The sequence below is a fragment of the Halyomorpha halys genome, unplaced genomic scaffold (assembly GCF_000696795.3).
Source record: "Halyomorpha halys isolate HHAL.00 unplaced genomic scaffold, Hhal_1.1 Scaffold1218.1, whole genome shotgun sequence".
In the NCBI taxonomy this organism is placed as follows: Eukaryota; Metazoa; Arthropoda; class Insecta; order Hemiptera; family Pentatomidae; genus Halyomorpha; species Halyomorpha halys.
In genome coordinates, this window is record NW_027106975.1 from 36,528 (window position 1) to 54,853 (window position 18,326).

Below are 18,326 nucleotides of genomic sequence, written 5' to 3' on the forward strand. Positions count from 1 at the left end.
ACAAACCTTCTGAACTTCTTACATCCATTCAAGAAAAACATAATTCTATATTTAAAAAAAAGTCATATCTTTTACTTAGCCCTTATAAAAAAGAGAGAGAGAGAGAGAGAGAGAGAGAGAGAGAGAGAGAGAGAGAGAGAGAGAGAGAGAGAGAGAGAGAGAGAGAGGAGAGAGTTTGTTATAAGAAAGTGAAAAAATATGATTTAAAAAAAATAAAAATAAAAATAATGTTACCTGAATATTCCTGTTCTAATTTTGCTAATTGAGAAATTTTGACATCCATTTCAGAAACTTGTTTCTTAACTATTACTTCTAAATCAGAGCAATGCTTTTCTACATCAACTATTTGTCCATTTTTAGCTGCTAGTTCGTTTTTCAGTTTATCGTTTTGTTCTTTCAAATCAAAAATATTTCCTTCAAAAGAATTAATCTGTTCTTTCAAGCTAGAAATTTCAGTTTGTGTTTTAGATAAAATATCATTTTTTTCAGAACATAAATTTGTTATTTTGGAGTTAGCTTCTTCCAATGTCTGTGTTAACTCTTTTATTTCAACTGATAACTGGTCTTTAATTGTTCCAGAAGTCTCTTTTGATGTTGCTAATTCTATTTTCAATTGATCAATTTCCTTTTTAAGACCACTCATTTCTGTTTCCCTATCATTTAAACTGTTTTGATGTGATTCTAAATTCTTTCTTAAATCATTAAGTTCTTTTTGTATAGAAGAATTTTCCTTCTCATGAACATCAACTTTAATTTTTTCTTCAGAGAGTTCTTTTTCTTTATTAGATAACTTATAGGAATACTCTTCGAGTGTCTGTTTTAAATTTTGTATGTCATTACAATACTTCCTATCTATATCAGATAATTTATTGTTAGAAAAATCAGTGAACTCACTAAGTTCTTTTTTCAATGATTCATTATGTTCCTGTAACATATGAGATCTTTTCTGAGCCTCAGACAATTCATCCTTGAGCTGATTTACTTGTGTCAGCAAATTACTCATTTCAGCACACTTACTTTTCAACTGTTGTTCTCCTTCTCCCAGTAATTTATTGTAAGTTTCAGCTTCCTGCAGTTTAAACTCAACAGTACTTAATTTACTTTGCATTTCATCAATTACTTGCTGCTGTTTTTGAGTTGTTGATTTATAGAAATCTTCTGATTTCTTCAACAATTCATTTTGGGTTTCTCTTTCAGCCAATGATAAAGATATTTTAGATAACTCTTCCTTCAAGATTGAAACTTCTTCACCTATTTGTGGATTTCCCTCAAGCTTTTCTTGAAGCTCATTATAATTTTGCTCCATACGATTAGCCCTGTCCATAGTATCAATCAATTCCTTTTTAAGATCATTTTCATACTCAGTTTTTGCCTTCTTCATAGCTTCCAATTCAGTTTTCAATGAAGCTACCTGTTGCCTGGCAATATTAAGATCACATAGTTCAGCAAGAAGACTTTCCACTTTGATTTGCTCTTCAGCAAGTAATTTCTCCATTTCCTTGATGTGATTGACATTTTCAGCATGTACATCCTAAAACAAAATTAAATTAAAAGCTGTCCAATACAAACTGAAATGTCAGACTTTAATGAGTGAAACATTCCTAAATGTTTATTTTTTTCTGCACAAAGTTTGTTATCTACATGTCCTTTTCCAAAGCCAACAATGTGAGTGAGTTATCAGATGGATCTACAGATGAGTCAACTCTACACGTTTCCTCAACCCCCTCCTTTGGTCCCATAATTAATGTCACAAATAAACCAACCCATTAGCATTAAATAATTAAAACCCTTTTGTTACTTGAAACATAAAGGCAGTACCAACATCAAGAAGTTGACCTGTTAGGGAAGTGAACACCCTTTTCCAAATATAGTGAAATTTAAAATTTTAATGAAGTTAAGTAAATGAAATGTGTATCAGAACCTTTTTTACAAACCTCAATATCAGATTTATTGATGGATTCTTCTTCTGCTCGAAATTGAGCATCTTCTAGTTGTACTGCAAGATCAGCTTTTTCGTCTTCCAACTTCTTAATCTTTCCTAGTAAATCTTCAGCCTTTTTTTCTGATTCCACACGAAACTAAGAACAAAATAAATCATAATTAAAATATAAAATTATATTTTAAAAAATATTGTTTCTTTTATTTTTAATTCTTGTATTATTATTGGAACAATCAATAATTTCTTCTTTAAGACACTTCATATTCTTTCTTTATAAAAAACAATTTTAAGTAAAATCAACACATCCATTAACTTAGGACCAGTGAATTTGTGGACCAACCAGATCAAATTCAGCTTTCAGAAGGTTCAACTGCTTTTCTGCTTCTTCAGTTTGTTCAGCAGCCCTCACCATTCGAGATCTGTCCAATTCCCTTTCCTTCAGTAACTTTTCGATTTGCTCTTGCTTGCTTTTTAATAATTCCTGAAACATTAAATAAATTTATGGATTAATAAATCTCAGAAACTATAGATAACAAGTTCACTAACAAAATAATTTAACATAAATTATTGTGCAGAAATAGCACCTTACTATAGTTATTGCAAGAGAATAGTATCTCAATTCATTTAAAAAAATTAAAATAAAATTAATATTTAAAATCATATAAATTATATCTTTTAATTATACAATTAAACTAAATTTATAAAACATTATAAACGATCCGTTTTCAAGGCAGCATAACAGGGAAATGATACAAATCATTCATTACACAATGGTTTATCTGTTAAATTTCAATTGGTCAGGGATTATTTGTACATATACTACACTCTCGGTCAACACTAACAGAGTTAAACATTTACATCTATTAATAAACAATATACTGTGATTGTACTAAAAAAAAAAAATAATAATAAATTTTTAATATAAGCTATCATTATTTTATTTTCTGTAAAATTTAAAACTTACTTTATATAATATTTAGGTGAAGGGAATCAGTTCATAAATATCAAATAGGTAAACATTGTAAATAAAAAACAAAATTTTAATTGTATTACTCATATATTTTTTTTTACAAATATTATACACTATCAGGTGCAGTAATTTTTAGGAAAAATAAGTTTGATATGATATTTGTGACAAAACCTTAAAATGTAGAAAAACATATTATTTTGTGTATTTTAAAAAAGTTCAGACAAAAAGGTTTCCTGAAAGGAAACATATGCATATATAGTCGCTCTACAGTAGAGATATTGGGCCTTCAAGTTCAATAAACGATGAATTTGTTATTTAGAATTACAAGTTCAGACCCACATACATGTGAAAGTAGATGGGATATGTTATCTTTATTTTAAATTAATCATACTTTAAATTCTACTCAGAAGCGCAATGAGACCAGACCATAAATACTAAAGATTACTAATAACAAGAAAGCGATAGTTAATTATTGTTTATATAAATCTTTTTCTCTTTTAATTTATTTCAAATAACAACTGAAATTGGGTTATTTTTTTATTGTTTCATAAATTAACTAAAACTTTTATATTATAACAGATATATGTGAAATGAAAATTTTAAAAATACATCTAATATTCCTTCCATTTTACATGTCCACAATCCCTCATACAAACTTGTAGCAAGAGATGGATAGTACTTGTTTACTATCAGTACTCAGCCCATCCTAAGAGGACTTTTAAAAGTTCTCACGCAAAGTTAGTAATATGTCAGTCAAGTACAAAAAGTACACATGGCTTATACTTTGTTACAAAAAGAACTCAGCCAAAATCAATTTAGTGCTTTTCCATTGTCAAGCTCTTACTTGTCTAATTATAAAAATACAGTTAGTAATTAGACATTCACTCTGGTAGCTATTGATTTATTTTAATTTTTCAGATTTCTTTGAGTTATTGCACATCATTACTGTTGATAAGGTTAAAAGCTTTGAATACAATCAATTTCAATTTGAGACATAATCCAAACAGGACAATATATGAAAAAATGTTTTCCTACCAATCGCCATTACAATTGATTAATTGACAATTGATATCACTGTCAAGGTAAATACATGTGGCAGTTTGTTTACTGACATTAAATGTACTATCAACTATAACGCCAAGCCTAGTACGACAGTGCTGCCAATATAGTAAAAGATTAGTTTTACCTCTCATCATCTGAGATATTTTATATCTAATGTATGTAATAAATAGTCTTGTACTCTAGTAGAATAAAGTACTCAATTACATTTAACAATATTTAAAGTACAATAACCCTGAATAAATGAAGAAAATAGAAAGTATTCCACTACTTTACTTTTTGAACTCATCAATCATCAACAAAGTTAAAGTTAATCATCAACTAAAGAATTCAAACAGGGTGTGTAATTGAGTAAAATATTCAGAACTCTGTATTTCATACTTAGAGTACTTCTTAGATATCTCCACTTTTAGCCGTCTTCCTTTATTAATTCATCTTCATCATTTCCTCTTTTACTTGGAACATCCATCATTTTGTCTTCTACATTTTTTTTAAATTGCTCAGGATTATATCTTTAGAGTTTTGCTACTGAAGCAAGTACCATTGAAAGTACTATACTTCTCATCACATAATGTGCTGGAATATGTCTTCAAATAGAAAATTCAATGAAGTGATGAGACTAATATGGGAGGCGTGTTATAACACAATAAATGGATGGCTCCTAAAAGTCTTTTGGCTGTCTATCATCAGCCATCCAATATACTTGTCCGAACAAAATCATTAACCAAAAAGCAATGTCATGGAGGATACTTATTTCTTGGTTAGTTCATATACTTACATCATAGAAGTAAAATTAGGGTGATATTACACATTTTTCCTTTTTTTTAACAACTTTTCTCCCTTCTACCTTCTTCACTGACATCTCCATTGGACATTTCAAAACCTTAATAACCAAACGTAAGACATTTGGCAATTTACTGATATTAATATCTAGTAATAAATACTTTAAATACATAAATATTCTGAATTATTCAACCTCCACTTTTAGTAATCTTCAATATACTCTGTGAAAATATTTTCATTATCCTCACGCACCTTCTGATCATTTACAAATCAAAGTATAAAAGAATACTTCCATCCTATTGTATTTCTTCCAATTTTTTATTATTACTTCCATCCTATTGTATTTCTTCCATTTTTTTATTATCACTTCCAAATGATTATTAAAAAGGTATGATGATAAAAATATATCCCTACTACATTTCCTTGTCACCTATAAACTTTACTCATGCTAGCTTTGAATATTTCTCAATGCCCAAAGCATTAATGCGATTGATTTCAAATTCATCAAGGCAGAATATGATATGCAATTACCAGGGTTGATCAAATACATATAGTTATTATTTTTTTTATATATTTATTTATAAACAAACCAAACCTCTTGCATCTCTTGATTTATTTTAGTCTCCTTCATGAACTACACATTTTTTCTAACAATTTGAAAGCTTGGATAATGCTTGTAGATAAAAGTTTTGAGAGCGGGTTGTCAACCAATTGCTTCACTTGCTCCTCAACTTCTTCTATCTATCTATCTATACGTGGCGTACAGCCCAGTTTGGACCTTGGCCTCCTCAATGAGCCTTCACCATGTAGCTTGGTATTGTGCGAACGCTCTCCAGTTGCCTGGAATCCCTGACGACGGCATCCCCTCATCTCAGCCTTGGCCTGCCTCTTCCTCTGGTCCAATACAGCCTCAACTTCTTCACAGTTTTAAAATCATTTTCCTCCAAGAGATTCTTTCAAGAGTGCAAACAAATAATAGTCACAAGGGGCAAGTTTGGGTTAGAAGGATGTCTGAGAGTTTCTCTGCCCATTTCTTCCAAAATATCTCGAGTCAAGACAGTGTGAGGTCTGGTATAGTTATGGATGGTGGCATCTCTACTGGCTATACTTCTTCTTTTGTTTCGATAGTGAATTTTTGACAACTGACAATAGTAATCCACTTTCACAGTAAATAGGCTCTCAAGTTCAATAAGCTCTTACATGGTACAAATGTTGTCACCTGTCACACGTTGTCCTTGAGTGCCTATCATGATATTTCTTTTCAACTTTTCCTTATGCACCCTCTTTAAGTTCTTTATCCTACATAAGCAATTATAACTTTTCATTATAATAGCTTCCAAATTACTACACTTTTCTCAAAGAATCATAACAATCAATGTATGCAGACTTGGTAAACATATAAGTATTTCTTTGAAGCTGGAACTAATGAAAATATGTAGGCAATCAGATTACTAATATTTTCCTAAATTATTTGATCTGTGGCTAATTATTAAAAGCACTTGCACTATTTGTTTTCTTTTTAAGAAAAAAAAAAACCTCACTACATCTAATCTCTTTATTTGATGTTCTGGACAACATTTGGTATACCAGTCCATTTTTTATTCTAATCTTACTTATTTTGTTACATATCTTCTTTTCAAGGGATTTTTCCTGACTTCTAAAAGCTCATATTTTTCCCCCTGAAACTATTTGTCGAATTTCATCTACCTTTCACTCTCCTTCATATTACAAGATGTGAGCTTCATATATTTAACAAACCCTGTTCAGCCATCATTTTTATAAGTCACTTTTCTATTTTAAATTTTATGTTCAATAAAACAATATATAATATTTATTGAGTGACTAATAAAAGTTGAACAAAAATATGAAATAATAATACATTCTTACAATGCAAATGGAACCACATTTTACTAACTAAAATTAATATATTATATAAAAGCTTAATAACATAATTAAATCAGATGCTAATGATGCTCTATTTTAAGTTCAACTAACTATTATACCCAAGGATTTTTTACTAAAATTCTTAAAACATGCTTTTTTACCTGAAACCTACAGTATATTGTGAAAAAAAAAAATTACAAACATTTGTAAACTAAATTTTTCCTCATTTATGATGTAATTTTTCCATATTTTTATACCTACCCAACTTGGAAAAGCAACTGACTTAAAAATCTTTACCATGCATTGTTCCAAATTTATTCCATAAGCCAACAGCCAGATTTTTTATTTAGTCCATCTTTAAAACCCGATCTCTTAGAAAACCTTTAAATGACCAATACTAAATACTATTTTAATCTTTCTCCCCGAGATTTAGTTCTGCTAATATTGTAACTTATTTAATTAAGGATGACCCAGGTAGCGGTAAAAAAGGATCACAAAACAGTAAAAACTATTTATTCATGGCTTTTGTTTATATATACCTACTTAGTTTCAATGAAAACATACAGTATATGGATTTATTTTTTGATGAAATAAAACTCATATTAAAAAATAAAAACCAATATCCTTGTCATTATTAGCACTGCTAGAGGAATCAACATAAAGTTTTACCAGCTGTTGCTGAAAGGCTGGTCATAAATAAATATATCTTCAAGCAAAATATAATTCAAATATATCTTAATTATATAAATAAATAATCTCAAATAAGGGATAGAATAGATTGGATCTCAGTCAACACCTGATTATCCTTGATGACATAAATGAAAATAATATTTTTTCAAAAAAGTAAACACAGAAACTGTCCATAAAGCTAGAAGTAATGAAAAAGTTGATAATGAATCTGGAAAATAAGAGGACAAATCTATCACCGAGCAACGATGAAGTTATGAAGTGGTACTGCAATATAAAAGCGGTTGCCTTCATTATTTAGAGCATGAAAACATGTTACTGGCTTAGAAATTTGTTTTGCAAAAATTCAAACTATAAGAAAGTGTTTTCTAACATAAAATTTTGTTATTAAAAAATCTAATTATTTTTATTCTTTTACATAAAACATATACTACAAATTATTTCTTATTCTTGTCAATTAATATGTAGATTTACATATTCGAAGCAAAATAATGTTAAATTATCTGCACCAACTCGATTCGACAAATTATAGGTAATTGACATTGCATTGATATAACCTAGTAAAAAGAACTTTGATTACTTTTCCACATTAACTTCAATTCTGTCAGTCATCTACACATGCATTTCATATGTAACATATCACTTCCTTTAAGGAAATCAACATGTTGAAATTAAGTAATGGATGACAATTTGGGAGACTGTAAATTTGAGAATGTAAATAGCTTTAAACATCTAGAATTTCTTGTTAACATGAAGAACAATATTTAGTTGAAAAAACAAGCAAACATATTACAAAGAAGAAGCCAGGATCAGGTCAAATGCAGTAAAAACTTTAAAAACAGAGTCATCCAAAAGTAAAATCAGTGCTGAATGTCATTGAAGGATTACAAATGGTTCATAAATAATTCATGCTTGCCATATTGTCAATTCATCCAAGGAAGGTGAAGAAAATCCTAAGAAGATAAAATGAAAGAAAAGTGGAGTTGAAATGAAGAAAGAGACTTGTCATTTAATTGACTGAGACTTGTCATTCAGTGAGTTGTCATATAATTGAGAAAAAAATTTTTATCACTACTTAATTCAGATGCTATTCATTTCTGGCTAAAAAGAATAAACAAAAACTATAAAAATTAACAAAACAAACAAAATGAGGAAAGGGAGTTATAGGTGAATTTTCTTCTTGATAGCAATGTTAGTAGTATTGAGACTTTGTTAACATATTCTGTTAATTAATAAACTAGAAGTAATTTGAGAATTATTCACTTAAAATGAATAATTCTCATTAAAAAAATATATATTTAAAAATATATTTTCTTACATAACTAAAGTTAAAGGTATGGATGAAGACAAAAGTCACCAATCAGTAACCTGTTTTAAAGCCAATTATATCGGTCTTATAAATGAATAGCTTTTTTTGTTTAGTTAATTTTTACTTATAAATACAAATAAACTACTTGTTTTTTTAAAGTAAAACTTCTTTGGATGAGGTAGAGCATATCAGCCTGGATCAGACAAAAAGTGAAAGCTCCCCCCTCTCAATAAATAAAATAGTATAAAATATTGATAAAATAAAAGACATAATTCATTTAATTAAGAGAGATTTCCCTGAATCAAATAATATTTCCTTATCCAGAAATAATAAATTCATCAACAAATGCTAGAAGTCTCACGTGTAATTTTTTTATTTATATCCCTTTGTTATGCTTAGAGGTAGATTCAATTTACATGATCCCATTCAGCAATGTAAATGCAGTAAAAGAGATTCATGTACTAAAAGTAAACAATGGTGTGTAAAAATGTGGCGGACCACTGCAGTCATACCATTTTACTCACTAATCACCTTCTAAATGTAAGTATCACTGAAGATCAGTTAATTGTCCTTTTTATTCTGTGTTGGATGCATATTTTTTTAAATACCCAGTAGCATGGGAATCCTTTATAATCCAATGAAGCTCTACGTTTGTATAAATATGTAAAATATTATATTCATTTTTAACCTGACAGAAATAATATAATAATAAAAAAATATATAAAATACAATAGATTTCCTCCAACTCCTTAACATACTTAAATAATTTTAGGTTGAACACAAATAATTCATAGGATAGTGAATGTTAAAGTTTCAAGAATAAACATTCACATAATTTTTACCATTAACAGTATATATTACACAAACAGTATGACATAAGAGGAATAATTAATAAGACTTGACAAAACATAAAACAATTTTTTTGAATTGAGCCATGCAAGCAATCCATCTTTTACACTTAATACATTTTTTTCCATAAGACAATTACTTTTTAGTCATCAAAAGAGCTCACATATTTTAACAGAAAAATTAAAATAATTACAAACATGTCATAATATACAATTTGTTTTAAACCAGAAGAGATTAGTGAAATGTAATCATTAATACTAAATAGTTTTATTTATTAAAGCATCACATTTTCAGAATCTTGTGGTTAACAAGAGATCAGCAATGTAGAAAATTAAAAAGAGATTAGTTTATCTTTGTTGTTTAAGTAAATAATAACATTATAAACAGATTCACAAGGCAAGTCGATCATACTTAGAAGCAGTGAAGCTTGTTTAAAAGAAATTTGAATCCCAGTGAGGATAGTAGATAATACGTGTCTGAAAGAATGATAACATTTTTAAAACATTTATGAAGTGTAATTAGATAATTGTAAATATATCTTTAGTAATACTATTATTAGAACTTACCGTTACTTGTTTAGTATTTGTGGATCTTCTACAGCATATTCAGAACAGATTAATGTTTGTTAATACACTTTTTATAATTTTAATAAACTTTTCACCTCTGGAAATGTCCAAATCCAACATAAAGCGTAATGAAATGTTAAAAAAAAAATTGTATTATATATTAGTGTCTTTATAAAGTTCCATTATAAATTAATATAATAAAACACCATCACCACATTATTACAGTATCCATTGCAAAAACAATTTTGTTACTTAGAAACAGGCAAGTGGTAAATAGACGAAGTGAAGTAGGATTTGAAGACTAATTTAATGTTGAAAAGTTAGGAATGGTTTTATATGTTTTCTCCTAACTGACTCACATTATCATATGATTATTTGACATATTAAAGCAAAAATAACTATGTAGGATATACATCCATGCTCTTGAAATGCTGTAACCCATAGGTACTTTCATATACCAATTACCCAAGTTAGGAATGGTTTTATATGTTTTCTCCTTACTGACTCACATTATCATATGATTATTTGGGATATTAAAGCAAAAATAACTATGTAGGATATACATCCATGCTCTTGAAACACTGTAACTCATAGGCACTTTCATATACCAATTACCCAAGGTAGGAATAGTTTCCATTTGGAGAGGTGCTCCTGACCAAATTTAAATTTTTGCTTTGAGGTATGGTTTAAAAACCAAAAAAGGCCTTAATTTTTAATTTTTTTTACCTGCCAAAAGTTTTCCAATCATTGGATTTGTTAGAAATTTGATTTTTTACATAATTTAACCCATCTATAAAAGAAAAACAGATAAAGCTACTAACCACCTTTTACATTTAACGAACCATTATCTGGATGGTCTATTAATATACTACCAATTATCACAATAATAACAAACCATCACCTAATATTTTATTCTGACAGGTGTTCACATGAATTCTACAAATATTTGTTTTTAAATACATATATTTCTATAATCAGAAACTAAACTAATGCTCAAATATCCCAATTTTCAAGCAGCGGATCTAATGATAGTAGACTAAATTTTGAAAATGAAGTTATTTGTATAATTTTGTGTTGTTTTGCTTTATTTTTTTTTTAAATTTCAATCCACAAAGCAGGAGGTAATAATCACGACCATATATAGATATTAGAATACATGCTATGATTCTTGAATAATGACAGACTCATCTCCCCTCTATTTGTAGCCAGGATGTAAGGTGACTGACATTATGGGTCAAAATATTTGCAAAAAAAAAAATTATCAAATGTATGTCATATAAATGCTGATCAATCTCCTGTAAACATTACCCTGATTGTTATCATGTCTATACATACAAATATCAGTTGTCGAGTAGGATAATTAACCACACCTTTAAATATCTTCTCAACAGAACAACAACAATCAAAACTCTCACAATAAATGCTTAATACTCTATATTAATTCACAAATAAAATTATATGAAATAATCATAATATAATTTTCATGAGAACTTGAACTAGCTGATGGAATTAGCTTATCCTCCCATGACCAATACAATATTCATATATAGGGCTCGATTTTGAAAATAGGGGTGGGGAGCCAGAATGGTAACTTTCTGGAATGGATGGAACCCTCCCTCCATCTAACGGTGGACCAACCACCATTCTACAAATTATACAACATTTAATTTAATTGTACTATTCGTTATTCATATTGCGCAACTGTAATTTACCTATATTCTGTAGTTCAAATGGTATTATTTTTTTCAATATAGTGTAAGTAAGAAAAAAAAAATTGAAATCTTTATCCCATCATTTTATTTGTATCCTAAAATTTTTATTATTCCATCTTTATGTAAAATAAAATATTACACAGAATATCAATAAATATTTGTTTATATAATAGAGAGACTATTATTAATAATAGAGACTATCAAGTTATAATAAATATTTAATAAATCAATAAACATAATTCTATATACACAGGAAATAAGTTTGTCAGTTCAAAAATGGTTCTTATGAGTAAATGTATCATAACTATTACGATAGCAGCCTTTTTTACTGTGAGCATAAGGCTAGTTTATAATTTTGCATAAGTTGAAAAATCGTTCTAATGAATTTTATATGAAATAATTTTGTTTAAGTTGAAATAATTTTCCATTCTTAAGGAATATTTTCGCATAAGTTGAAAAATTGTTCTAATGAATATTTATTTTGAAAATAATCTCAAATATTCCCAATAATGATAGAATTAAAGGATTAAGAAATTAAACCACATTAATTAATTTTATGAAAAAAAAGGTTGTACTAAATCAATAAACTACTATTTTCTCCTTCAATGATTAGAATGAAAGTTGATTGAGTTCTAGATAGTAAGTTTGACTGCACTACTTTTAATTCTAAGATTGTTTGTTGTGTTTTAATAAGACTAACCAAATATTAGAGAGTTAAACAAGTAGTAAAAATTTTCAAATTGTTACAGGAATATAAAAAAAAAAAAAAACTTTGTATTTAAAACTCTATTGCCTTGCATTGAATTGGTTAAAAGTTAGTATAAGACCAATTAAATAATAAATGTATACTAAAATAGTATTATATGAATTAGAAATAAATATTTTCTGAATGAGTAATAAACAAGCAATGTTTATAAAAAAAAAAAGTCAAATAAGTTCTATTTTATATTAACCAAAAGTTAATGTTACCTGAGGAGTAGCTTTGGGAGTGCCGGGGGCTAATGTTGAAGCACGTGGTAGAGGTTTCTAAAAACATAAATTAAAAAACCCGCATGATTTAAAGCTATTTACATAAGAAAATTTTATAAATTTAAATTATGAATAGAATCTTCTGAAGTAACATCAAATTTTTTTTTAATTATCCTGGAGCAATATCTTGTGCAAAATTAAATAGGTATGACAAGGGAAAAAAAATGCAGATTTCATTCCTACCTTATTAATAATCTCAACTTAAAGAGTAAAACATAAACAGAAGGTGAAAGAGTGGCTTACTCAGACTTGTTTAATTACTTCAACAAAAAGTGATGTAAAAAATACTTGAAATTTTTTATTTTATCTCAATGTTCAGTCATTTTATACCAACAATCACAAATTAAGACCATTTTAAGAAATAATCACTAACCAAATATATCTAAGGAAACGTTCAAAATAAAAAATTAAGGTTTGTGCAAGATACATTAGTTTCTCTTCACCAACACTAATATATTAGATGAAAAATTACTTCATAAATTCATAAATGCTATATTGTCTAAATAGTATTTTTTTTTTAATGTAAAATACTTCATTGAAATTATTTACAATTAAATACTGTTAATAATATCATGCTACATAAGCTAATAATAAAAGAATGTCAAACCATTGCTTCACTAAACACTTAAAAATTAAAATTACTACTACAAAATAACAACAGTTATAAAGAAAGCCTGAGAAGGAGCATAGTTCGTAATTAGTTCTACTAATAAATAAAAAACTCCAACAACAAATTAATTGTGCCATACAAATATTTACAATGAAAAAATAATGTTATGCATAGCCACAAATATGCTTAAAATCAGTGGTTCTTAACTTTTCAGTGATAGGTAACCTCTTGACCTGAAGTTAAATACATCAACTATTGATTTAAGAAATATTCTCCACACCCATTCTTAGATTTAAAAATGATTGTAAGTAATATCCCCGTTAATCAAAGAATATTATTTCAAAATATATTTCTAGATGATGGTTGGAGTAAGTGCATGACATTCATACACAAATAAGCATCCAAATGCATACCAATATCAATCAGTTCATTACTTTACCACTGCTAAGTACAATGCACTAAGGCACTGATTTTTGTTAGATGATGCAGGTTATCCTAAGCTTCCAAGCACTAACTAAATCTACTAGAACTAAAATATGAGCTTTATGATCGAGAATGATAGAAAGAATGATAGATCTGGCTCCTAACTTTTAAGTTAAAATGATAAAATGTGACATGACTTCTAAAATAAGATGCGAGAAATTTTTCAAATTGAAAGTTTGAGAAAATAGTCTTCATAAAGAGTGCAATGATAATAGCTTCAGACTGATATAATAGGCAAACTCAAGCAGTACAGAAAAAATGACACTGTGTACCCTAAGAAAAATATGGATAAAAGAATATGGAGGTCTTCTATTAGTCAGCTAGACCATAATATAACAATAAATAATAGATCTTTTAAACATCAGGTACAATATGGGAGGGGGGTAATTTCGGTGCAAGCTGTTTCTTTATAGTTCAGCTTAAGGATAGAATCGCTCTAGTTAAAAAAACAACTTAAAGAAGAAAATATATAATCAACTCAAGCTTAAGAAAGGAGAAATAAAATCTGTTTCTTAGTAATAATCTTAAAAATTTCACAGTCTAGAGATATAACTGACAATAGCACAACACAGACTGACCAATCCCCTATCCTAAATACTGACATCAGCTCCACCTCCAGTGTGATGAATTTAGATTTTTATGACACAAAATGAGGGTTTTAGTTTTTCTTTAGGATTCAGATAGTTTTCAAGTGATAAAAACAGAAACATAAATCGTGACCCAGCATTTTTATTTATTTTCACATCAAATCGAATTTCAGATATTTTTCACCACAAATGGTAATTCCTTTAAATGGGGCTCTGCTTCAGAATAAAGGAAACAACACAAACCAAAATATTTATATTTCTCTATATATGTACATATTATCTTGTAACTATAATATTGTTTCATAAATTATAATATTATAAATAAGGGTTATAAATATAAAAAATAGAAAAAAAAAGATAGAATGACAGTCCAGCTATAAAATTATAATACTAACAAATGGTAACTTAAGTCAGGAAATGCTTATATTAATGTAAATATTCAAAAACACAACCATTTAGTAGGCTATGAAAAAAATAAAAATAATAGGATAGATCAGATGGCGAAAGACAATGAAGGGCTAGAGTGCTACATGAGGATTCAGGTTGGATTATCTCTGACTCACTCAATAAAAGTGACAGGCAGGATGGTTAACTAAATGAACAATTGGGGGAAAGATGAAGAAGCATGGTACTCAGAAACTATTTCCCGAGAGCTGATACATTGTATCAGAGGAAAAGCAAGATTGAAGCTCAACTGGAAAGACAACATTGCATGTTTTGCAAGCTAAAAACACCTTTTCAAAATGAGTATGTAAAGGACCGCATGATAAGACAAAACATTTGGTAGGAGCTGATCATCGGAGAGGTCTTTGACTCTAATATGAATTTTCAATTTGCTGCATAAAAATGACGAAGCAGCTAAATAGTTTAGTTCTGTTAGGCAGTTTTCAGCAATCTCTACTACTAGAACTCATTTCTTCCACTCCTGGTTAAGAACCACTGCTTTCATCAAGCCTCAAAACATTTATATTTTTTAAAAATACATGCAACTTTAAACAAAACTTTATCAAAATATAAATACCATATAATTTGTAAAATTTGCCAGAAATTGAATCTGATACATACTGTTTTTTTTTACACATTACAAGATTTACAAGAATTTCTTTGAAAAAAATCTTTCAAAACTTTAATAAAGTTACTGATATTTCTGTAAACGTATCTTATTAAAATTAATTAACATTGAGTAATTGAAGAATAATAACTACAAGTGAAGTTTGATATTAATCACCAAAGATTAAGAATTTCTTAATACTCCTGGCTATATTGTGAGTATAGTATTACTTGAGTATTACTCAACTAGAAGAGGTTGTAATAAAGTCAAATAATTTCAAATCAAATCACACTTTCCAACTTATTTATTTTTTCACAAATTTATCATAATTTCTCATTAATCATTATATAATAGTATTTTAATTATGATTCAAGGAAAGCTGATGAATAAAAAAATAAAATAAAATGGCATTTGTTCAGAAGAATACCTTACAGAAATGTCAAGTGAATTATATTAAACAGAATAAAGATTCAAAATAAAAAAGCAACAATTAAAGCATTTTACAAATTATATTTGAAATAAAAATACTACTTACGGCTATAGGTACCATAACACCTGTTGCATGAAATTTAAAAATTTTAAAATCCAGAAAAAGATTATCTGGATAATATTAAAATAATTCATAATAAAATAAATGAAACTTTAATTAATTATCAAATCACAAGATATGAAAATCATTTACTTCAGTCCTCAAATTGAAAGTTGTTAAAAAAAAAAAAATAATTGTTTGTTAAATGACTAATTATATAATCAAAGTGTAGGAGATAATTCATACCATAAGAGATACCAGAAACAAGTTAGTACCAAAATACATTATTATTAATTAGTGTTTTTAAACTTTTAATAAAAGTGAAACATCCTCTAGAATTAATTTGGTGAGGATTAGGTTTGAGGAAGTAGATAATTAATATGAGGTAATAATAATAACTGGTAAATAATATGAGGAATAGATTCAATTAATACATGATAAATTAAGTTATTAACCACATGATCAATCATTTAGATTTTTTTTTAAAGATGTTTAATATAACAAACAACCTATAAATGTTTAAATCAAGAAAATTAAGTTTATATTTATCTATAACCATTCAACAGTATAAACCTACCACGTTAATTGCAAATGATAAACATTAAAAGAGGGAGGTAATACTTTTTTTTTTAAAAGAAAAGTAAAACCGAATCAATATGAAGTTAAAGAGGATTGATAATCTTCGTATTCAGCATTTAGTCAAAGATGCATCTTTAATTTACATTTAAGCAAGAAGAAATAAAAGTTGAATGGTTCATGAGTTGGTTTGATCCTGAGGACACCATGTAGAAAGTAAAAGGATTATTTTATACTTTTAAATAAAAGATTAATGTCACTGTTATCTTAATACTCGCTAATCGATCTATTTTTGGTATCTTTTAATTATACTATTTTGTGTATATATGTAAATAAAATAATTTTTTTTAAAATAAGAAATAAAATTTAAATTAATAAAGAAATTTTCATGAAAATTAAAATAATAAAAAATGTGAGGAGTAGCTTACAACTGATCATCATACAGCTCTAAGTAACACAGGGACATTAAATTCAGTAAACTCACCCCATTCCAAAGGAAAGTTGATCTGAAGATTTATTGTGATATTCTAATTGGGAAAAACATAAATGCTAATAATTAATAATTATAAAATCAGATGTTAGGTAACTAAACCATGCTCATGCATACCTTCAGTGAGTTGACCCCAAGCCTTACCCTAGAGGCTGTACTGGTGACGGTGCTTGCTTTTGATGTCATAGACGAAAGGCTTTCCCTCGAAGAAGTCCTTCTAACACTAGAATGATGCAACTGGCATGAAGGACGACGATCCGGTGCTGGAGATCTGGACACTTTAGCTGCTGGGGCAAATAAACCGTACTTTGGCTGGCATTGAAAATATCTGGAAAAAAGTATATATTTGATAAAAATGAAATATAAAAATATATATTTTTGTTCTTAGGCCTGAAGAAGGCTATAAACTCTAGCCGAAACGTTGGCACAATTAAATAGGTTACACCAACTTATTTGTATTTCATTTTGACCACACCCCCAACCATCTTCTCCTCCTACGTCATCCAAGGTCAACTATCTCTCATAATTAATAATTAATTAAAAATATATATTATTTCTTTCTCCTCATGTTTGACATTTCATTCCTCCCATTCTTAATAATAAATATAAACAACTATTATCTTGTTAGATATGCTGATAGATGCTTGATAGATGATGCTTTTGACTTTGAAAATATCATAAATATTTCTTTTGTGAAGCTACCAAGAAAGGCAAACATGAGGGGAGAAACATAAATACATTGTTCAACTAATCTATAGGTTTTTAGTGGACAATAGTAGGCCTTAACGTTTTATATTTTTATTCCCTTTGGCTACCAGTGAAGTTCAAATTTTGTGGTACAAAATGACATTTTCATTAACAAATTATTTTTGAAAACGTAGGAAAAATAATAAAAATTCTTTTTAAAAAATGTTTAAGGATTGCAGCAGGTGCGAACTCAGCCACAGAAGATAATTTCCTTCTCTAGCGCCAATACTACAAATTTTGCATCCAACCAATAGTTTTTATATCATTTGAATAATCTCTCAATAGGATAAAACTTTTTTAATACTTTACTTAACTATTGCAATAGTTAAAAGGAATGTAAAAACAATAATTTATAATTTTAAGCCGGTTACCCATCAAAGGTCGAACTAAGTTATCTAAGCATGGCTCGCTTAACTATGCATATAGTTGTGGAGGTTTTCCAAATTTCTGATTATACATATATATA

At 28.1% G+C, this 18,326-nt stretch overlaps 1 protein-coding gene across 13 annotated transcripts in view; it reads right to left on the bottom strand.

The window, feature by feature from the left end:
• Positions 1 to 18,326, bottom strand: part of CLIP-190 (Cytoplasmic linker protein 190) — a 78,717-nt gene that overhangs the window by 9,634 nt on the left and 50,757 nt on the right. For 12 of the 13 annotated variants that reach the window (XM_014433480.3, XM_014433478.3, XM_014433477.3 and 9 more), the window contains 5 exons: positions 17,231 to 17,441; positions 12,728 to 12,784; positions 2,280 to 2,420; positions 1,935 to 2,078; positions 235 to 1,531 (listed from right to left, as the gene is read on the bottom strand). In XM_014433480.3, coding sequence (XP_014288966.1) covers positions 235 to 1,531; positions 1,935 to 2,078; positions 2,280 to 2,420; positions 12,728 to 12,784; positions 17,231 to 17,441 — 1,850 coding nt within the window. The remainder of the gene's footprint in view (positions 1 to 234; positions 1,532 to 1,934; positions 2,079 to 2,279; positions 2,421 to 12,727; positions 12,785 to 17,230; positions 17,442 to 18,326) is intronic. The other variant, XM_067045286.1, reaches the window with a different exon arrangement.